Raw genomic sequence first — 24,162 nt, forward strand, 5'->3', positions numbered from 1 at the left:
GCATTTCCTATCATATGATACAATGCAATATACAGTAGAGTCTCACTTATCCAACGTTCTGGATTATCCAACGCATTTTTGTAGTCAATGTTTTCAATACATCGTAATATTTTGGTGCTAAATCCGTAAATACAGTAGCATTGCTGCGTATTGAACTACTTTTTCTGTCAAATTTGTTGTATAACATGATGTTTTGGTGCTTAATTTGTAAAATCATAACCTAATTTGATGTTTAATAGGCTTTTCCTTAATCCCTCCTTATTATCCAACATATTCGCTTATCCAACGTTCTGCCGGCTCATTTATGTTGGATAAGTGAGACTTTATTGTACATTGTAAAAATAATACAATGTTTTCTATAACGAACGTGCTGTTTTTAATGCAAAGCAAGAACGTGCACATTTTGCATCACATTCCAGATTACAGCATTTTCAACACAGGAAACAGCTTTCTGCAAAGAAAAAAAATGCTGTTTTCTGTACAAAACAACCATCTTAAATATTTGTGCAAATGGGGCTCAAAGATTCTTATCAGTCCAGATTTCATCTCCTCAGAGTTTCTCAATGCTGGGGTCAATATTATTATGATAACAATGATGATCATCTTGGAATAATATTCTTTCCATCCTTATCTAGCACCTCAGGGAGTTCTGCTAACTGCACAGCTTCAGAGATGGACCTGCTCTCATTGCATAGCCGTTGGCTATCTCACTTGGGAATAATTGGGAAGGCGCTCTGCAGAGGCTGACCCAAACCAGCTTGCAACCAACTGATTGAATCGACGGATGCCACAATGTCATTACTAACCAGATAGAGCAAGTGGTCTCTTTGTGCCGATGCAGACTAAGGAACAGGGCTGGGATGCTGCAGCTGCAACACAGACACAGAGGCGCACCTAATTTCCCCTCATTATCTCAGCTCTTTCCTTCCCTTCCCTTCCCTTTCTCCGCAGACAACACACTTGGCCGCCTTGCCGCTCATTAGACCTACTTGACTATTCTCCGAGGCAAGCTGATCAATCCTGACCTCTTCTTACCGCAGGACACACAAAAGGAAACCCACTTTCTTGCAGTGTCCTACATAACAGCCTCCAGATCTGAGCTGGAAAAAGTAGGCTTTTGCTCTTACAGCACTGTTATAACTGTCCTTCTGAATAGTTGAGACTCCTTTCAAAGGCTGGGAGATGGCTTTCCAGATCAGGGCTATTGACCCCTCTCCCTCTTCACAACCACAACTGACTCTTCTTTATCACATGGGTCAGTTGGTGAAGTGGTCGTTCTTGTACCAGGAGCCCAGGGTTCAACTCCAGCCACATAAAAACCCAAGATGGTCTCGGGCACATCCCATTCTCTTGGCCTCAGAGGGCTTCAAAGGTCTGGAAACCAGAAGTCCCTCTGAGGAGCAGCTTAGAGAGCTATTTATCTTGGAGAAGAGAAGGTCCTCCAAAAAATCGGATGCCCTGACAAATTTGTAAACATTCTGTGACTCCTCCATCATGACATAATGGCAAGAGTCTTGGACAGCAATGGCTCCCAAATCCTTTTATGGTGAAATCAAATGTCAAACAGGCATGCATTATTACCCCAACTTTATTCTCAATCTTCATTGCTATGATACTGCAGCTTGTTGATGAAAACTTACCAACGGGAGTGGAAATCATCTATCTGACAGATGGCACGCTTTTTAACCTCAGTAGGCTGAAAGCCAAAACCAAGTCTGTTAAAGAACTCCAATATGCTGATAATAATGTAGTCTGTGTTCATTCAGAAGAAGACCTACAAGCCACTCTAAACACCACAGAATCATACGAGAAGCTCGGCCTTTCACTGAACATCGAGAAAACCCAAGTGCTCTTTCAGCAAAAGGCACCAGCCAATCCCGCTGCAATGCCGGAAATACAGCTTAATGGTGTAACATTAGAAAATGTTGACCATTTCCATTCCCTTGGCAGCCACCTCTCCACAAAAGTCAACATCGACATTGAAATACAACACTGTCTGAGCTCTGCGAGTGCAGCATTTTCTTGAATGAACCAGAGTGTTTGAGGATTGGGTTATTCTCAGGGAAACCAAGATGCTTGTTTATAAAGCTATTATCCTGCCAAACCTGGTGTACGACTGCGAAACATGGACGGTCTACAGACGTCACACTCAACTCCTGGAACGATTCCATCAGTGTTGCCTCTGAAGAATCCTGCAAATCTCTTAGGAAGACAGGCGAACAAATGTCAGCGTTCTGGAAGCAGCAAAGACTGCCAGCACTGAAGTGATGATCCTTCGCCATCAACTTCGCTTCACTGGCCACATTGTCCAAAGGCCAGATCAGCGTCTCCCAAAGCAAAAAACTCCCAACTCAAGAATGGGAAAAGGAATGTTGGTGGACAAGAGAAGAGATTGAAAGATGGGCTTAAAGCCAGCCTTTAAAATTGTGGCATAGACACTGAGAACTGGGAAGCCCTGACCCTTGAGCATTCTAACTGGAGGTCGGCTGTAACCAACAGTGTTGTGGAATTGAAAGAGGCACGAATGGAGAGTGGAAAGGAGAAACAGATCAGGAGAAAGAAGGTGCCTCAAGTCAACACTGACCGTAACCACCTTCCATCTAGAAACCAATTCCCTCATTGCAAAAAAATATGTGGATCAAGAAATAGGTCTCTACAGTCACCTATGGAGTCACCAAGACTACACTTGGAAGGCAATTATACTTGGACACGATGGATCGGCAATGATGTTGATGACAGCCATGTTTACATACTCAAAAGGATGTCTTTTTGGGAAAGGAGCCTGCTTGGTCTCTGCTGCTCCAGAAACTGGGACACAAAGGAGCAATGGATTCCACCAACAAGAAAAAAGATTCCACCTAAATCTGCGGAAAAGAGCTGTTTGACAGAGGGATATGCTGCTGCCTTAGAGAGTGGTTGGATCTCCTTCTCTAGAAGTTTTAAAATAGGGGCAAGGTGACTCTCCATTGGGAGTGCTTTGATTCTTAAGTGGCAGAAAGGGGTTAAATTGCATGACTCTTGAGGTTTCTTCCAGTTCTAGCATTCTATCATGGCCATAATGTAAGATCTGCTCTGAGGAAACTGGCCAAGCAAATCCCATGATAATGATATGTTAGAGCTAACATCAGGCTACAAGGCTACAAGTGTACAGCAAGGATGAGAATGCTGCAGCCCCTCCTGACATTCTTCATTGAATTTCCCAATGTTCAGGCAAGGATTGCCTTGGGAACGGGATGCAAGCCAGTGAAAAGAGAAACAGAGCACTGCAGGTAGGTTCATCTCCAAGGCACTCTCTCTCATATACACTTTGATGTCTTTCTTTCACAGTGATCAATATTCTTCTACTCCGCTGGGAATCTATTCATCCCAATTGGGCTGCCTAGGGTGCAGAGCTTTCAACGTGCCTGTCTACCATAGGAAAACAGAGGAAAAGGAAGAGAAGCTGATCTGGAAGGAAGCAAGAGGGTGGATTATAGCATTACTGATGGAGGGCCCTTGACATAAGACATGGGGAATATTGCACGAGTAAAAAGACATTCAGCAGCCCTTGCGTCATCAGGGACGTTCCAAGCTCAGAGCTTCTTCCTGACATAATGATTACTTTCAAAAGGCAGCAATGGATGGCTGAAGCAGGTCCATGCCAAAGGAGAAGGGGCTGATGAATGGTGATGGCATTCAAAGCCCTAAAGAGATTGCAGCCTTGGAGCTTGAAAGGATTTGCTGTTCATAACTGCTGACAAACGTTCGCTCCAATTCATGGCAGCCCTATGAATGAGAGACCTCCAGTCACCCTGCAAAGTCAGGGCAGTCGTGGCTTCCTTGGTGAAGTCCATCCTCCTGCAGTGGAGTCCTCCTCTTTTCTTGCTGCCTTCCACCTTCCCAAGAATCAGCGCCTTTTCTGGTGAATTCTGTCTTCTTCTGATACGGCCAAAGGACAACAGCCTCATCTTGGTAATCATAGCTTTTAGGGAAAGTAGTCATGGCTTCTGATTTGCTCTTGTTGCTGTTTGCTATCAGGTTGACTTTGACTTATGGAGGCCTCCAAGTCAACCTCTCATCCACAGTCTTGCTTGGAGACTCAAAGTAGGAGACATGGCCTCCTTGATTGAGTCTATCCATCCAGAGAGTAGTCTGCTCCTTTCCTACTACCTCATCGAGCATTATGGTCTTTTCTAGTGAGTCATGTCTTCTTGGGGCATGACCAAAGTACAACAACCTCAGGTTAGGAATCATGGCTTCTAGGAAAAGTTCAGATTGACTTGCTTTAAGACTCATTTATTTGTCTTTTAAGCAGTCCATTGCATCTGTAGATCTCTCCTCCAGCACCAACTTCACACTAGATAATTTCTTTCCTATCACTATCTTCACTCTCCTGCTTTCACAACCAACCATATGGAGCCATACATTTAGAGAAGACATGGGAGAGGGTTTTCTCTGCTATGGAATCTCAGCTATAATGCTCCTCTGAGAAAACTGACTGCCACCAATATTGATTGTTTCATTAAAATATATTTATTATTTGTTTATCTACATCTATATCTATATCTACCCTGCCCTTTATCATGAGATCTCGTGACAAAGGGCAGGATACATATATTTCAGTACAAAAAAAGGACTGGATAACCCTTGTGATCTCCTCCCACTCTATTATTCTATGGTTTCTTTCCAATGGCAAATCAAAACATTTCTTTTAATTAAAGCCTTCGGGGGCTAATTTATTCTGCAAATACATTGTATGTTTTAATTGCTTTAATCTTTTAAGTTGTCTTAATGCCTCAGCTTTTTAATATGTTCTTTATCCTGTGTCAACTGTCTCACTGTTTTAAATGGCTCATCTTGCCTTGTTCCCCAGCTGCCTCCAAGACCTCACCGATAAAGGGCGAGATACGTATATTTTAGTAAAGAAATAAATAAATCATGGGCACAGACATTTTTCTCACATTTAGTTGCATCAAAGAGCCAACATTTATTCTGGGATTTCTGAGTGATCGCTGTAAACGATGGTCCCTGAGGACGGATGGGGGAGGAGGATAAATATCTCTGCGGAGGACTGTACGGAAAAGGAATCGAGGGGAAGCAAAGCTCCCGCCGCTCTTAATTCATCTTGGCAAAAGACGGGGAAAAGCCTTGGGATTAGGGAAGCAGCATTTGTCTCTGTCGAGGATGCCCTTAGGCCTAGCTTGGCTGAAGACACACACAGAGGGAGAGAGGCATGGAGGAAAGCTGCTCTCGCTGGCAGAAAAACCCTCCGCAGGCAGGAAATCTGGAGTCTACGCAATGGCTGTTTTGGGCCCTGCCGTCCTCTTCATGCTCCGGGACAGAGAGGCTTTGCAACCAGCCTTTGGCTTCTCTGCAGGTGCCAAATGCGGACCGAAAGGGGTTTTGGAGAACAGGACTGTCTGTCCCCTCACAGAAGCCCTGAGTCCCTGGCAATTTACGCTTGCCATCTGGGCATTATCCCTCCCTGGCTCTCCTTCAGCAAAGCAGCCACCTGGTCCTCTGGTTTTATTGCAGGGGTTTTTGATCCACTTGCTAAAAAGCGGTTCCAGCCTCATCTGCCTAGAACCCACTTTAAATGGAGTATGAAGAGAAGAAGCCTCCGTTTAGCATTCCTCGCAGGTTGGGGAAACTGGCATCCAAGTTCAGAGAATCCTAGACTTGGAAGACAGCAGTCCGTGTGAGAAAAGATCTTTGAGTCTTCGTGGACAACAAATTGAACATGAGCCAAGAGTGTGATGCTGCAGCTAAAAAAGCCAAAGGGATTTTGGGCTGCATCCAAAGGAGTATAGTATCCAGACTGAAGGAAGTCATAGTGTCTCTCTATTCTGCTGTGGTCCGACCTTAGTTGGAATACTGTGTCCAATTGTGGGCACCACAATTCAAGAGAGATATTGTCTCTAAACTGGAAGGTATCCAGCTGGGGGTAACTAAAAGGATCAAAGGTCTAGAGACCATGAATCCCTCTGAGGCGTGTCTTAAATAGCTGAGTATGTTGTTTAGCCTGCAGAAGAGAAGGCTGAGAGGAAACATGATAGCCATGTATAAATATGTGAAGGGATGTCGTAAGAAAGAGGGAGCAAGGCTTGTTTTCTGCTTCCCTGGAAACTAGGACCCAGAGCAATTGGTTCAAATTACAGGAAAGGAGATCCCACCTGAACATTTGGAAGAACTTCCTAACTGTAAGAAAAGCTGTTCAACAGTGGAACTCTCTGCCTTGCAGTGTGATGGAAGTTCCTTCCTTGGAAGCTTTGAAACAGGCTGGATGGCCATCTGTCAGGGTACTTTGATTGTGCTTTTCCTGCATGGCAGGGGGTTGGACTACATGGCCCATGGGGGTCTTTTCCAACTCTATTATTCAATTCTATGAAAAGGATACAAGAGCCCTTCTTTCCAACCCTTTTGCCTGGAAGGAAGGCTCCATATAAGCCCTCATAACAGATGGCCACCTAGACTCTGCTTAAAAACCCCCAGACTTTCAGGCAGAACATTCCAGTGCTGAAGAGCTCTGGCCACCAGGAAGCCCTCTACTTAAAAACCTACAGGGATAGAGACTCACCCAGAAGAGAGTGGGACCATGACTTCCCTCAACATAGACAACAGATTCCCATTGACACATCCTAGAATGACACTATCATATACTTATTTATTTACAGCATTTTTACCCCGTCTTTCTCACCCATAGAATCATAGAATCATAGAATAGTAGAGTTGGAAGAGACCTCATGGACCATCCAGTCCAACCCCCTGCCAAGTAGCAGGAAATCACATTCAAAGCACCCCCGACAGATGGCCATCCAGCCTCTGCTTAAAAGCCTCCAAAGAAGGAGCCTCCACCACAGCCTGGGGGAGAGAGTTCCACTGGCGAACAGCCTTTCTCACAGTGAGGAAGTTCTTCCTGATGTTCAGGTGGAATCTCCTTTCCTGTAGTTTGAAGCCATTGTTCCCTTGCGTCCTAGTCTGCAGGGCAGCAGAAAACAAGCTCCCTCCCTCCTCCCTATGACTTCCCTTCACGTATTTGTACATGGCTATCATGTCTCCTCTCAGCCTTCTCTCCTGCAGGCTAAACATGCCCAGCTCTTTAAGCCGCTCCTCATAGGGCTTGTTCTCCAGACCCTTAATCATTTTAGTCTCCCTCCTCTGGACGCTTTCCAGCTTGTCAACATCTCCCTTCAACTGCGGGGCCCAAAACTGGACACAGTATTCCAGGGGACTCAAGGCGGCTTACAGAGATTGGCAAAAATTCAATGCCCAAAACACAATAATTAAAATCAAAACAAAACATACATTCAATTAATAACACTATTAAAACATATTATAACATTTAAACCATATATATAATTGAATCCATTCACTAGCTTTTTTAGCTACTGCATCACACTGTTGACTCATGATCAGCTTGTAATCTACTAAGACTCTTAGATCTCTTTCCTCGGCTCTCTTTCCACAGCACAAACACCTAACCCTCTGATTTTATTGCAGGGGACTTTATCCACCTCCTCAGATAGCTCCATCCTCTGCTGCTGAGACCTGACTTCAAATTGAGCATGAAGAGGAGAGAACAGTCTTATCAGTATTCCTCGCAGGGATAAGAAACCTGACGCTCAGAGCTCCTCTTCATCCTCCTCATTGCAAACCTGCTGAGCGAAGGAACCATCCTTAGATTCTCAGAACCTGCTGCAGCAAGGCATTTTGAGTAAAAGAAGCTGCTCTTTTCCCACTCTGCTTTCTGACATTTGCACATGCGCCTCTCCCCGGGGGATGAAGAAAGCAAGCCAAGCCTCTGCCCGCAATCTAATCGACAGACACCAGGCACCCTGCCCTGGCGAGGAGCAAGGGTCAGCCACACACGGGGAGCCTGACAAGCCGTCAGCATTGGCAGCGACAGCCTTCCCTAGACGGGCTCCCTCGGCTGGAGAGACACAACAAGGCTCCTGCGAAAGGTCACCGAGAGCAAGACCAACAAGTCCCAATTAGAAGGCCCACTGTTGATGTTTTCCCCGAGAATGACAAATCCAGGCTAACCTTTCGGCACACGGCACCACATCAAGCCGCCTCGCAACGCAGGGCTTCTCAGGCCATCTGATCTGAGAATCAGCTATTTCTTGATTCCCTGAACGTGCCAGGGACAGGCAACAAATTTGTGCCCATCGGCTATCGCTGTACTTTAATTTCTGGAGATTCATCAAGACCCAACACTGGTCCAGGAAAATAGAAATAGGAGAATGCACAAAAAAGTATAGACTTACTACAAAAGAGATAAAACTTCAATTCCTGAGTATACTAAAGCTATCAAATACTGTATCAGAAGAATTAGGGAAGGCAAACTCTTTTGAACAGCATTGGATTAAAGTTCCAAAAGGAAACCAACTGAGGAGCCATGGAAATATCTGCATAGTAAAGCTTCTTTATGTTCAACACATTGGCTATTATGATTAGTTATCAGATGCTAAACAGGGTCAGCCCTGGTTAGTACTAGGATGGAAGACTACCAATGAATACCAAGTGCTTCATGCTCTATTTCAAAGGAAGGTACTGGAACCTTTAGGGAAGGAAACTTCACCACATCCTTTCAAACCTTTAAGCATGGCTCTCATATCACGTCTCCAAGCTAAACCTATCCAGCTCCCTAGGCCACTCCTCAGAGGGATTGACAGTTTCCAGGCTGCTGACCATTATGATTGCCCTTTTTCTGGATAGCGTCCATCTTGTCAGTATCTTTCCAGAGGTCATGCTTATCAGGTTTGCAGATGGGACCAAATTGGGAGGGTGAGCTAATATTCCATAAGACAGGATCAGAATTCAAATTGACCTTAACAGACTGGAGAGCTGACTGACCAAAAAGAAAAAAAAAAAAAAGAAGAATTTCAACAAGGACATATATAAGATACTACGCGTAGGCAGGAAAAATGAAATACAAAGATACAGAAAGGGTGATGCCTGGTTAGACAACAGAGTTCAATGGGAGCTCTCCTGGGGCCAAATGAGGCTCCAGATCCAGCAGATCCCATCAGTGAGAGCACAACACTGAGGTTCTAGCCACTTGCACTCCAAACAAACAAAAGGAATACGACTTGCATGTGATCCATTTTTTGTTTCTCTCCCAGATTGGGTTCAATCTCTGGATGAATCTACATCTAGGCTGATCTCCAGAACATAGCGCCTACAAATGGAAGATAATACCCAATTTAGCCTGTGGAATGGTGTTGTGTTTACAAACAGAAGTCGAGTACCAAAACACTAGCTCAGAACTGAAGAATCCACATTAAGCAATACCTAGTGATACATGTGGAGAGCCTGTGGAGAACACATGATCCAGAGAGAAACCGTGACACAAGACAATGTGTTTGAGGGTGGACTGGTGAACCTGTCTCCTCAGCGCCATCACAGAAAGGATATCGGTGTTGTCATGTCCTAGCAGGCCGAGGAGGGAGTGGACGGCGTTGAGCTCCACCAGGAGATGGTATAGATCCGGCATAGTTGCGATCACGTGCATCTCCTGGATGATGTCGTTGAGATCCAGTTCTGACTCCATGAACCTGTGGGTAGAGAGACAGGTAGGAAAGGTCAGGGAGAACAAACCACTCATTGATGTGAGAGGGATCTAGGTGTCTAGACTACAAATGAGACAACAGTGTGATGCATTAGCTACAAAACAGTCAATGTGATTCTAGGCTGTGTCAACAGGAGGATGGTGTCTTGACCAAAGAAGGTCATTGTCCCAACTCCATTCTGTTTTGGTCAGACCTCCTCACTTGGAATAGCCCTGTGTCCAGTTTTGAGCAAAGCAATTCGAGGAGGAGACAGGCAAGATGGGCTTACCAAATGGTCAAAGGTGGGGAAACCATGAATCCCTTTGACGAGCAGATTAGGAAGCTGGGGAGGCTTTGCTTAGAGAAAAAGCTAAGAGGAGATGTGAGAGCCATGTTTAAGAATTTGAAAGGATGTTCCATTGAGGAGGGGACAGGCTTGTTTTCTGCTGCTCCAGAGACCAAGACACAAGGGAGCAATGGATTAAAACTGTGGGAAAATAATTTTTTTCTAAACATGAGGAAAAACATTCTGATGGTCAGAGCTGTTTGACTGTGAAATATGCTGCCTGGGAGTCCAATGGAGTGTCCGTTGGTTTGTAAGCAGAGGCTAGATGGCTATCATTAGGGAGTGTTTTGATTGTGCCTTCCTACCTGGCAGAAGTTGGTTGGACTGGATGGTCCCTGGGGGCCCCTTCCAACTTCTATGATTCCAAAGAACTTAGTATTGTGAAGCAGAGATAACAGTAATCTACTCCTGAATGCATTTTAACTCGAAACCCTTTCATCAAATGCTGAGAAGTAGACTGCTAGTCAATTCTCTGCCCACATCTACTGATCAAAGCTGCCGTACATTTGTCCCAGCTGGTGGATCTCAAGGTAGCCTTCAGAAAACGAAATAGGATTGTGCAAGCGTGAAATATTCCCCACCCCTGTCCTATAGGGTTGGCTGGGTTCAGATAATCCCAGTCATTTAATTTACAACTCTGTCATTCAGAAGAGAAAGCATGCAAGGAAGGACCCGAGCGCTCCGCAAAATTGAAAGTTATAGGACTGTGGCGGAGACGTGACTCCTGAAAACCGCAGGACTCAGCACAAGCGCTGGTTCGGGGCCACGGGGTGCCATGGCTTTTAATAGAGAGTGTGGCTGCTTTGACGGATCGGGACGCAAGATGTGACACATGCCGTATTACGTCCAGCTGGAAAGTAAAGCAGGAAGGAAGCAAGGATGGCCTGGGGCTTGCTTTTTAAAGCTTTTGTCCTATTTGAACGATTTCACTGTTTTCAAACTGGAAATATTTCAATATATTGTTCTACTGATGGGCCACAGTGGGATCCCATGGTTTGATTTGACTATGCGCTCAGCTACTGGAACCCACTATGACATCTTGTGTGAGTCACACACTCTCAGGTTGAGAAACCTTTGGGTGGCCATAAGCTGAAAATGACAACAACAGGAAGATTTGAAAGAGAGCCAACATGGAGAAATGGTTGGGTGTTGGACTGGGGGTACATCTACACTGACCAATCAATCAATCAATCAATCAATTAAATCAAATCTACACTGACCATTTATACTGAGGGATGGGTGAATCAGCTCCTTAGCAGCCCAAACAACACACAGAACTGACTTGAGTTAACGTGTCCAAGAACACCTTAATGTTGTTTTGAACTGTGCTAACCAGAATAGCAAGCTGCTCCAAATTTCCCCCCAAAATCAGGAGCAAATCACAACTTTGGGCTGTTGTCAACAGTAGGTCCAGTTGCAAGATGCAACTGTTTACATGGCCATCAAATGTTTTCTATGGATCCAGGATGGCCCTCACCATCCTCCTCCCATGCTTTTTGTCATGATGGCCAGCAGGTACAATTTGTCTAGTGTCTTCCATCGCCTGCCGTGATGTCGGCTGAAGGGATGAGTGAACCAACACAAGCCATATCAAATTTGCTAGCCATTATGAGGAGCAGGAGTGGCTTAAAGAGCTGGATCTGTTTAGCTTGCAGAAAAGAAGGTTGAGAGGATGGCATAAGGAAAAGGGAGTGGGATTGCTTTCTGCTGCCCTGGAAACTAGGACTCAATGGAGTCATGGGTTCAAATTACAGCAAAGGAGATTCCACCTGAACATTAGGAAGAACTTCATGATAGAGCTGTTTGGGAGTATGCTTCCTGGGAGTCAGATAGATTCTCCTTCCCTGGAAATCTTTAAACAGAGACTGAGTGGACATCTGTCAGAAGTGCTTGGATTGTATTTTCCTGCCTGGCAAAAGGGGGTTAGACTGGATGGCCCTTTGGGGTTCTTCCAACTCTAGAATTCTATGATTTTAAAATCTAAATCTATGCAATCTTGGGGCGCATCTAGCCCCAGCCACAACTCCAGATCAGCCCCAAAATAAGCTGTCATTGTAGATCTGCCCTAAGACTCCATGGATGAGGGTTTGAATCCCCACTTGGTCACAGGAACCCATTGGGAGACCTTGGCTAGGTCATTCTCTTTCAGCCTCAGAGGAAGGACTTGGTGTCATAAATACTTTTAAACATTAAACACGTCATTTTATTCCATTTCCAGTGAGACAGTGTACATCAGAAAGCAATACAAAGAAAGTAGTAGACATGCATAGACTATATAACTACATTGGGTACACAAACAAAGGGGATATTACATTTCACTCACCAGTCACACACATAACATTCATTAGTTATCCATATATTACCATCTCTTCCTCATGCTCCTAAAAAAGAGACCTGCACATAGGCCAGATTGCTTTTCCCTGCAAATCTGGAGAAAGTGGCAAGTGACCGGACTCTGGGTTCCATTGCAGATCTGACTTTTGGATAGTAACAAGGTCTCTTATGTAGCATATTTCTTGCTGATGTTGTTTAAGAAAGTTGTGAATGACTGACAGGTTGTTTTGCATGCTGACTCAGACAGATGTTAGTTTTCCTTCTCAATTATGTTGGTTTTCCTTCTTAAGTAAGGAGCATTGACTTCCTTAACTTAAAAAGAGTCACTGTCTCTGGTCATGTACAATGTTCCCTCACTACTTCGCGTTTCACTTTTCGCAGATTCGCTGTTTTGCGGTTTTTCAATAACCTCTAAAAGACTATTATAAATCATAAAAAATTACAATTTACAGCCTAAGGAAAGGAGGAAGGAGAAGCCAAAGGGAAAGAAAAGGAGCCCAAGTGGCAACGGAAGGAGAAGGGGGCGATTTATCAACACACGATTGGTTGATAAAGACTTAAAACAGTCTATAACTACTAAAATAATGTATAAACATTAAAATAAATATAGTGTCCTTACTTTGTGGATTTTCACTTATTGCGGGTGTTACTGGAACCTAACTCCAGCGATACGTGAGGGGACACTGTAAACATGTTGTTTTCCACCACAGAGTTAATCATTTGTCTCTGGTCATGTCAGCAGTTCAGCAGTTTTTCCTTCATCGGCCTTTCGCAGTTTTCCATAATTTATTCTTCTTAGAATGATGCTTTCAGGCTATATAAGTCCCAACCATACATCTTTCATACAATTTCATTCAATCCACACAACATATTTATCACAAAGGTGGCAACCCCTTCTGGATAAATCTTGCTAGAAAATGCATAAGTTGAAGTTGACATGAAGACAGGGGGCTGCCAATAGTCAATGGCATAAGAGCTGTACTAAGACTGCGTGAGACCAGCATTTGAATCCACATTCTGCCACAGAACCCACCACCAAATCCCTCCAGGCAAGCCACACATTCTCATATTAATAGGAAAGCAGTGAGAAACCTCCTCTGAATATTCAGCCTTGCCAAGAAAATCCTAGGAGGGAGTCAGAGTTCACTTGAAGGCATGCCACAACAACAAAGCAATATTTAAACAAATAAACAGGACACATCTCAAGGAATTGCTAGGATTTGGAAAGCAGAGCTGAGTTTGGGGAAGGGATTTTCCTTTGTGCCCGTGCCCAGAAAAATTTGCCGTTTCTCTTCCACGCATATTACGTTACATAGTCAGACATTAAAGAGAAGCACAAAGATCCCCAAATGTGTGCATCTTGTCCCAATTATCCCTGAAACAAAGGCCTGAAACCTTCCATCATTTATGCCAAATCCTAAACGGGCCACTTCACATTACAGTACAATGGACCAGTTTCATGGGTGAATAGGATGGGAAGGCAACCAAGATGGTCAAAGGCATGGAAACCATGAATCTCTATGAGTGTGATGACTCATGGGCCATGTAGTCCCGTTCCCGCCTTCCAGACTAAATTCGGATTATTCGAGTCCCTAGTCATGAATTACGGTTTATGTGGATCTCCCGCAACGTTCCAGCACTTTGTCAACGATATCTTTCAGGACTATCTAGATCGGTTCTTGATCATCTACTTGGACGATTTTTTGGTGTTTTCTAGATCACAATCAGAACATGAGAAACACGTCAGAATGGTGTTACAACGTTTGCGGGATCATGGACTATATGCCAAGTTGGAAAAATGCGCCTTTGATCTTGAAGAGGTTGATTTCCTGGGATACCGTGTCTCGCCACAAGGGCTCTCCATGGACCCGGCAAAGGTTTCAGCAGTATTGGAATGGCGGGCGCCAACCAACAAGAAAGAGGTGCAACGGTTCTTGGGATTCGCGAACTACTACCGCAAGTTCATTCCAGACTTTGCCCGCTGGTCTGACCCAATCACCAGCTGCATCCGTGGAAAACAGCCTTTCCGCTGGACGGAACAAGCAGAGAAAGGGTTCCAGCAACTAAAGAAATTATTCACGTCCCAGCCAATTCTACAGCACCCTGATCCTAAAACCCCTTTTGTTGTGCAGGCTGACGCCTCTGATGTGGCAATTGGGGCTGTACTCTTGCAACCAGTGGGAGAACATCTTCACCCTTGTGCTTTTTACTCCCGTCAACTAACAGCCCCAGAGAGAAATTACACTATTTGGGAGAAGGAACTTTTGGCCATAAAGGCAGCCTTTGAAAATTGGAGACATTGGTTAGAAGGGGCCAAATTTCCCATTGAGGTCCATACTGACCATCGTAATTTAGAGCATCTAAGAACTGCCCGCAAGTTAAATCAGAGGCAGCAGCGCTGGGCTTTATTCTTTGAGCGTTTTGACTTCCTGATCCATTATGTAACCCCAGCTCAGACCAAGCAAGCAGATGCTCTATCACGGAAACCAGAGTATGCTGCAGGGCGCAGAGAGACCTTTGAATCCCAATTGCTGCAGCCCGAGAACTTTGCCACGCTCACAGTGGGAAACACCAAATCCACTCCAATTGAATCAACTCCCTCTACTCCAGGGCCCCTTTGTGCTCAAGAAATTAGAGCCAGTCAACAGGCGGATGCCTGGGCTCAAGATCAAATTCGCCAAGGACTACGTTTCCCTTTCTCACTTAAGGATGGATTACTATGCTACAGAAATCATGTCTACATCCCTCCAGGACCAGGCAGAGAAAAGGCTCTTCGCCTGTGTCATGACTGCAAGCCAGCAGGGCATTTTGGACTATTTAAAACCATGCATTTGATCCTACGAGATTTCTGGTGGCCCAAGATCCGCAAGGATGTGGAAAAATATGTCAATACCTGACCTACCACCTTCCCTTGGATTCACCACGATCCTAGTGGTGGTGGACCTTTTTACCAAGTTGGCCCATTTCATTCCCTGCGATGGCCTACCCACGGCCAAGGAGACTGCAGATTTATTTCTTCAACATGTTTTCAGATTACATGGATTGCCCAAGAGTTTAGTCACAGACCGTGGATCTCAATTCACCTCTCGTTTCTGGAAGGCACTACAAAAACTATTGGGCATAGACTCTCGTTTATCTTCGGCTCACCATCCCCAAACGGATGGGCAAACTGAGCGCACCAATGCCACTTTGGAACAATACCTTCGCTGTTATGTAAACTACCAACAGGACAATTGGGCTTCCCTGTTACCTCTGTCAGAGTTTGCCTACAACAATGGTGTTCAGGCTTCAACTAAGGAAACCCCGTTCTTTGCAAACTACGGCTTCCATCCACGTTTCTTTCCTCTTGTCATTGAAACCTCAGAAGTCCCCGCAGCAGAGGACTGGCTGCAAGAACTCACGGCGGTGCAACAACTATTGCTCCAGCAACTGGACCAAGCCAAGGAGGACTATAAACGCCACGCTGACAGTCATCGCCAGCCGGGCCCCGAAATCAAGGTAGGAGATCGGGTTCTGCTGTCCACTCGCTTTTTGCCCTCCCACCGTCCCTGCCGGAAGCTAGATGCCCGTTTCATTGGTCCCTATCCAGTGGTGGCGCAACTTAACCCCGTGACTTTCAAACTCCAACTTCCGCGCTCTATGCGCAATCATCCAGTGTTTCATCGCTCCCTGCTCCTTCCGGCGGATGGTGTGCGCCCTGATGCAGACCGGCCAGCCCCCACCCCTGTTTTGGTGGATGGGGAGGAGGAATTCGAGGTTCAGGACATTTTGGATTCTCGCTTTCATCGCCGCCGCCTTCAGTATCTCATTGACTGGGTGGGTTTTGGCCCCGAAGAACGCTCTTGGGAAGACGCTTCCACAGTCCATGCCCCCGATTTAGTCCGCCGCTTCCATCAGGCCTACCCTGCCAAGCACCTCGGGAAGAGGGCCCATTTTTGAGGGGGCCCTTGAGGGCGGGGATAGTGTGATGACTCATGGGCCATGTAGTCCCGTTCCTAGTACTATTGTGGCAGATGAAGAGGAAAACCTGGGTTTCCCACCGTTTCTGCCAGATTTGGAGCCCTTGCACCTGCAAGATGTTTGCCCACAAGAAGTCAGACAAACAAGCCTTGAGCAGAAATCTCCCCCATTTTCTCGCCGGGATTATTATAATCAAGATAGAAGCGCTCGAGAGACGACTCGCCGGAGCGCCAGGATAGCTGCCAGACAATTAGCTGATTAAGTCTGCTTCCCTTGGGAAACTTTAAGGAGTCATGCATCTGGACACAGTATAGGTTTCGTTTCTTGTTCCCCAGAGAAAGTGTTCCTTGGCGGGAAAACAAGATCCTATTTAGGTGTTTGCCCGCAAAGGAATCCTTGCGGAGTCAATTCGTCGACTTGAGGAGTGAGATCGTGTGTAGACTTCGTACTCCAGTTCCCAGTTCCCGGATCAAGTTTCCTGCCCAGCCTTGTACCATGGACTTCTATGGACTCAGTTCTTGATTCATGTTTGCCTTGTTTCCAGTTTGATCTTGCCAAGTTTCAAGTCTTGCCTTGCCTTGAGTTTTAAACCACGGACCTTGCTTCTCAGTTTCAAGCCTTGTTTTCCAGTTTCCTTCGGATTTACCTTAAGCCTCAAAGACTATGGACAGTTCCCCACACTATTGCTTGCCAAATAGTGTGTGTTTCGGTGAAGTGGATTATAACTTTGGACTTTAATATCTCATATTGGACATTGTTTTCCTGGACTATATTTGACCTTTCCTGAAAGGTCTACTTCTGAACTATATTCTACACTTGTTTTTATTGACTTTATATATTTCCTTAATAAAGATATTAGATAGATTCTGGTCTCTGCGCATGGTTATTGGTGTTCTGCAGCCTGGGTCTTGACAATGAGGAGCAGCTCAGGGAACTGGGGACATTTAGTTTGGAGCCTGCTTGTTTTCTGCTGCTCCGGAGACAAGGACACAATGGATTCAAACTGCAGGAAAAGAGATTCAATCTAAACATTAGGAAAAACTTCCTGATTTTCAAAGCTGTTCGACCATGGAATGCAGACTATTTGGGGGTCCAGTAGAGTCCCCTTCTCTGGAGATGAGGTAAGTATCTGTTAGGACTGTCAGGATGGCCAAAGGGAGCTGGAGTGGATGACCTCTGGGGATCCCTTCCATTCCTACAAGTCTATAAGGAAACGCCCGAAAACCTGCTGTTGAACAGACTGAGACCAAATCTACTATAGAATTTACGAATGAGAAGAATAGCTGTTAAAATAGATGTCTCATTATATAATACTATCTAAAGGGAGTGGAATAATATGGGGCAAAAATCAACAGACAAGGAGTGTGTCGTTCATCAAAAAGATTCTGTAGGTGTGTGTCGGCAGGCATGTGTTTGTTTTACCGTGTTTCCCCGAAAATAAGACAGTGTCTTATATTAATTTTTGCTCCCAAAGATGCTCTAGGTCTTATTTTCAGGGGATGTCTTATTTTTCCATGAAGAAGAATTCACATTTATTGTTGAACAAAAAAAAATGAACATTTATTATATACTGTACAGTAATTGTCATCACAAATCAGCATAACCAGACAAACTGTGAATCCTATCAAGAATTTCTTGTTACTACCAATATTTCCATGTACAACACTTTATACATTTACCGTACATGCATGCTCTGGTGTTCTGTTTGGCAGGCACTGGCCATGCTTCCAAACAAAAACTTTGCTAGGACTTACTTTTGGGGGAGGCCTTATATTTAGCAATTGAGCAAAACCTCTACTAGGTCTTATTTTCTGGGGATGTCTTATTTTAGGGGAAACAGGGTAGGTGTAATTTTATAGTTTGTCCTAGTGGCTAGTCAAACAGCTGCTTACTTTTAGCAACATACACCATGAAAAACTGTCTTTGTTCTCCTATTATTTTTATTTTATTCCTGAATTTTAAAAAGGACCAAGGACTTTGTGTGGACTGTCCTACCTTTGAAGCAGGGCCCTTTCACTCCCATACATGAATCTATCAGTAAGAGCTTTCAATGGTGGAAATGCTGCCTGGATGGGGTCTCCTCTCTGGAGAATTTTAAGCAGAGGCTGGATGGCCATATGTTGAGAGAGTTCTGATTCTGGCAGAAGGGGGTTGGACTGCATGACCTTTGGAGGACCCTTCCAACTTTGATGACCTATCCATCCATTCATAAGAGCCATTCAACCATGGAATCTGCTATCTGGTGTCCAGTGGACTTTCCTTCCTTCTCTGGAGGTTTATAAGCAGAGGCTGGATTGTGTCTTCCTGCCTGACAGAATGGGGTGGGACTGGATGGTCCTTGGGGGTCCCTTCCAAGGATTCTATGCATCAATTCAGACAAAGGAATTGCACTGAGCAGTCTTCCCTTCACACATGAAGAACCCCAAGCCCTCCGAAGAGGCTCAGGTCCAGGGTCCCCATGTAATTCAACCATTTCCGATTCACAGACTCTGCAGGAACAGTAACAGCTCAGGATGCCCTTCCACTTTCTGGCGTCTCTGAGTCGGCACTTGAGGGACAGAAGTCCAACCTGATGGATCACCAGAGATCAGACCTGGCAGTGCATACTTCTCCTGCAGAAATGCAAGCCCCAGCTGCACCCGGAGAAACTGGCAGGAGCAGCCAGCGGTGCTGGCTGCCCCGGGAGGGGAGAGCTACTGATGCAGGAGGCTGGAACTGAATCTGGATGGCAGGCGATTGGGAAGGAGAGGCATCGGCGCCTGGCTTTCACAGCCCTGCCACTCAAGGAAGAGCTCTCCAGCCGAGCGGCAAACCTTTCCCCGTCTGGCTGTCTGCCTCTGCTCCCGGGATGGGACACATAACAGCTCTCATGGCCCCAGCTGGAAGAGCCACGCGGCCAATTTGGTGCCTCTGAGCGCATCGTAAAAATGATGGAAAACTTATCTGTGCCACGCACCTGACAGGTGGCAAAGTCAGGCAAGGAACAGGGAAACGTCATCACCCACTAAAGTTGCATGGAGCCAGGATGCAAAAATGTGCAAGTTGGAGGAGAGGAGTCAGAGAATCATAGGTTGGGAGAGGCCTCCAGAGATCATCCGGTATAATCCCATCCCTACCAGGCAGGAAGCCACAATCCAAGTCCTCCTGACAGATGACAATCCAGCTGCTGTTTCGAAATCTCAGGGGAAGGAAACTCCAGGAAGCACATGCTCCTGTGAAACAGCTTTAACAATCAGGATGTTCTTCCCAATGTTTAGGTAGAATCTCTTTCCCTGCTATTTGAATCCATGGCTCCACTGAATCCTAGTCTCTAGAGTAGCAAAAATCAAGCTTGCTCCCTCCTCAATGTGACATCCTTTCAACTATTTAAATTTATTTATTTATTTACAGTATTTATATTCCGCCCTTCTCACCCCGAAGGGGACTCAGGGGAGATCACACTGCACATATAAGGCAAACATTCAATGCCTTAACACAGAACAAAGACAGAGACAAACGCAGGCTCTGAGCTGGCCTCGAACTTATGACCTCTTGGTCAGAGTGATTTGTTGCAGCTGGCTGCTGGCTGCTTACCAGCCTGCACCACAGCCCGGGCCTAAACTTGGGTCTCTGGTCCCCTTCTCTCTGCTTTCCCTTCTCCAGGCCAAACCTACCCAGCTCCTTCAACCACTCCCAACAGCGATTCATAGTTTTCAGAGCTTTGAACATTTTGGTCACCAGGTTGCTGTGAGGCTTTTGGGCTGTATGACCATGTTCCAGGAGAGAAAGCTTCTGGAACATGGCCATACAGCCCAAAAGACTCACAGCAATCCAGTGATTCTGGCCATGAAAGCCTTCAACAATACATTTCCAGCTTACAACACTAGAGCAAGGAAGGAAATGACACAGGGCCAGTTGGGAGGGTTCGGATTGTGTCCTCCTGCGTTGCAAAATGGGGCTGGACTGCATGGTGCTCGGGGCCTCTTCTATGATCCTATGACATTCCCAGCTCAGAATGGCACCAGCAAAGCCATAGGGTTACCTGGTGCAACCAAACCTCAGGAATTCAGCATCCAAAACCCACTTACAAGGTGAGGAGAATACTGCTCTATCTTTCAGAGAACTGTAAATATGCTTATTGTTTATTGTTGTTTGTGACTTCAAGGCATTTCCAACTTACAATACAGCAGGGAGTGTCTTGGCAAGATTTGTTCACTGCTGCCTCCCTCTGAAGCTGAGAGAGTGGCACGTGCCCAAAGTTACCAAAGAGTTTCCACAGGTAAACAGATGTATACACGGCTGAAGCCACTGCCCCACAAGGCCTCTTGAAGGTTTTCTGGGCAAAGTTTATTCCAAGGAGGTTTGCCTTTGCCCTTCTCCAAGGCTGAGAGAGCGTGACTTCCCCAAGATCACTCAGTGGATTTCCAGGAATTTGCAGAGATTCAAACCCTGATCTCCAGAGTCTGAGGACAACACTCAAACCGTGACATTGCTAGCTATATGGAATACAATAAGATTCTATGATTCTATGATTCTAAGAGAAAGTGTGGGCAAAGTGCTTTTTAAAACACACACACATCCAGAGATGGCATATAAATGGCAATATTATTTAAAAGAGAAGCAAAGAACCAGCAGGAGGGGCAGCCAAAAGAAAACCACCTATACTTTAAAAGCACAAATCCCACCCAAAACGTTGGAAAGGGAGAAGTGGGGAACCTCAGAAGACTGAAAGCGAGAGAAATGAGCTCAATGGTGGGAAGAAAAACGCAGTGCAGGAACAAATTTTCCTCCCAGCTGGACAGGGGACTCTGTGTATTTCTGGGAAGAAAATAAAAAGCTGCGGCCTCAAAAGGGATGCCTGCCACACATAGCCTTTTCCATTCGGATTATCTCAGAGGGAAAATAAACCAGTCCCCCCTCCCCACTCCCAATTCTTCAGGGTCATTGTGGGGAAGAGGAGCTTGAAAACAAAGGCATTTGCTTCCTTCCCGGATCCCAATGTCTGGCAAACAAAATGTCAACACTGGATCTGCCCAGTTGTGTGCTCAAAGGATGTCCAAGGTGGATTCTGGTACATTATGGCAAGATGGATATCTGTGGTTGGCGGCTTCTTTGCAGGTCTTTAAGCAGAGGCTGGATGACCATCTGTCAGGAGGGCTTGGATGGTGCCTTCCTGCCTGGCAGAATAGGATTGGATTGGATTTGATCTGACTCCAAAAACATGATTCCAAACATTAGGAAGACTGTTTCCTGACAAGAGGGAGATCACTGGGCTCAGTCTAACCAAAATGACACACTTGAAGATGAGAAAACACTGTTGGAAATCAACCATTCTCTCCCACACGTTCTCCATCGCTCTTGGATACAATACTCCCACACATTTAATGGTCTTGCTGCTTTTAACCACATATTGTTTTTAATATGTCTATGTTTACTTCTTTTTTAATGTCTGTATGTTTTTAAGTTCTAGATCAGCCAGTTGTTAGGAGTTGTGGGAATTAAGATCCAAAACACCTGGAGGTCCAAAGTTTGCCCACGCCTATTCCACATGTCAGACTACACTGAGAAGCCATTGAAAACCACAAGCATATGGACAATTTCAACAGAAAGAAGGAAACCATGAAAAGGAACAAAATCTGGCTACCAGTATTAAAAACACCAGAATCAAAACAGTAAATAAAGAACACCACTCAGAAACAGGGAAATTCCAGAGAGCAAACAATCAAGTGTTGGGGCCGGGCTGTGGCACAGGCTGGTGAGCAGCCTGCTGCAATAGATCACTCTGACCATGAGGCCATGACTTCGAGGGCAGCCCGTGGCGGAGTGAGCACCCGTCAATTAAAAAATAAAAAATACCCCCTGCTCGCTAGCAACCCGAAAGATAGTTGCATCCATCAAGTAGGACATAAGGTACCATTTATAAAGTGGGGAGGCAAATTTAACTAACTTACAACGCTGGAATGAGGAAGTGCCGTCACAGCGGATGATGAAGCAACTGCACCCCCCTGTGGCCAGAATCGAACATCCTCTCAGGAGAAGGTTAAATTGCCTCTGCGTTTGTCTCTGTCTCGGTTCTATGTGTATATGGGCATTGAATGTTTGCCCTACATGTATATAATGTGATCTGCCCTGAGTCCCCTTCAGGGTGAGAAGGGCGGAATATAAATACTGTAAATAAATAAATGAGTGCCAGTTAACACCTCCCAAACAAAGGATACCTCCAGGCACAACAGCCAACCTACCTCTATGCAGATACCCTTACTGATTGACTTTGCAAGCTCCATGGCTACTCAATGATATTTAAGCTTGCTAATTGCAACATTCACACTTGCTTCAAACAGACAAGGGTTCTTTCTTCCACCCTGGACATCATTCCACAGATATATATATATAAACCCCACTGGTCTCACTAGCAACAGAATTTCTAAAAATGCCAGCCGCAGATGCAGGCGAAATGACAGAAGAGAATTCTACTGGAACATGGCCACACAAACCAAAAAACTCACAGCAACCCAATAACTACTCAGCCTGCTGAACAAACACAAGAGAGTCTGGTTTATTTATTTCGTGTCAAAAGCATTGTACAACAAATACATTTCAAATAATGGGGAAAAAAGAAAAAAAAAAGAAATCACAAGCAACTAAATAGTTTTGGACCAAAAGTGGGCAACAGCAACCGCATTGTCTGTAGCTTTAAACAACTCCTCCTCCATACATGAGGCAGGGCATTGTGGGCAAGCATACATGTGCTGAGTTGTTTGTTCAGCTCCACAGTCACACAAGGTGGAGGATTCCTCCAGGTAGTGCCACCTTGCCAAGTTGTCTTTTGATCTGCCCACTCCACTTCTGAGTCTGTTCAGGGACTTCCAAGTTGCCCATTCTTGGTTTGCCCCTGGAGGAAGACCCTCATGGGGGGCCATCCAGTTAGAATTGCCAGGTTTAGCTGCCCAGAGGGACACCCTTGCTGCTGCTGGAGGAACATCAAGAGGAGGGAGTGGTGGTTCTCATGAAGCCCTTCCGTGATTTGAGTCTGGTGGGAGGAGGGTGATAGCCATGCAGTGGGTGGCTTTCACAATGTTCGACCTTTTTTCTCTCACCGTCAGCAGCAACTTCCCGTCGCACGTCAGGAGGGGCAATGCCAGCTAACTTGTAGAGTTTATCAACAGGTGTAGGTTTAAGGCATCCCGTGATGATTCTGCATGTTTCATTCAGTGCTATGTCCACCTGCTTCGCATGGGCAGACTTGTGCCAAACAGGACAGGCATACTCTGCAGTTGAGAAAGACAAGGCCAGGGCTGATGTTCTTATTACTTGTGGGTCTGCACCCCATGCGCTGCCAGTCAGTTTCCGCAGGATGTTATTGCGCGCAGCTACTTTGTGCTTGGTGTTCATGCAGTGTTTCCTATATGTTAGTGTTCGGTCTAAGGTGACACCAAGGTATTTAGGATGAAAACAGTGTTCAAGCTCTTGGCCTTCCCAAGTAACTTTCAGTTTCCTGTTGGCTTCGCGGTTACGTAGGTGGAAAGCATACACTTGTGTCTTGGAAGGATTAGGCTTCAGGTGGTTCTCCTTGTAGTAGCTGGAGAGGTCTTTCAAGGCACTGGTGAGTTGCTTTTCAACTGTTTCAAAATCTGTTGCTTGTGTTGTAAGGCCAAGGTCATCAGCATATATAAAGCTCTTTGTGAGTGGTGGTTGTGGCTGATCGTTCGTGAAGATATTAAATAAGGTTGGTGCAAGAACGCTGCCTTGGGGTAAACCATTCTTTTGCCTCCTCCATCTGCTTTTCTGGCCCTGAAACTCCACATAGAAGCTGCGGTTTTCTAAGAGGGTCTGAACAGTTTTTGTAAAGTCAAAGTCCCGGGTGATATGGTAGACTTTATGCAGCATTTTTCTATGTTGCACTGTGTCATAGGCTGCCGTAAGGTCCACAAAAACTGTTCCCGTATTGCAGCCTTTCTCATAGCCTTCCTTGTGTTCAATAACAGGTCCTAGTCGATTTAATAGCATCCTCTC

The 24,162-nt window shown here is 45.4% G+C and overlaps 1 protein-coding gene across 1 annotated transcript in view; it reads right to left on the reverse strand.

Annotated features, from left to right (window-relative positions):
• ctnnbl1 (catenin beta like 1) overlaps positions 1 to 24,162 on the reverse strand; it is a 168,888-nt gene that overhangs the window by 107,737 nt on the left and 36,989 nt on the right. Inside the window, exon 4 of the mRNA XM_062979756.1 lies at positions 9,395 to 9,536. Coding sequence (XP_062835826.1) covers positions 9,395 to 9,536 — 142 coding nt within the window. The remainder of the gene's footprint in view (positions 1 to 9,394; positions 9,537 to 24,162) is intronic.

Source organism: Anolis carolinensis, chromosome 4, assembly GCF_035594765.1.
Source record: "Anolis carolinensis isolate JA03-04 chromosome 4, rAnoCar3.1.pri, whole genome shotgun sequence".
NCBI classification, from domain to species: domain Eukaryota; kingdom Metazoa; phylum Chordata; class Lepidosauria; order Squamata; family Dactyloidae; genus Anolis; species Anolis carolinensis.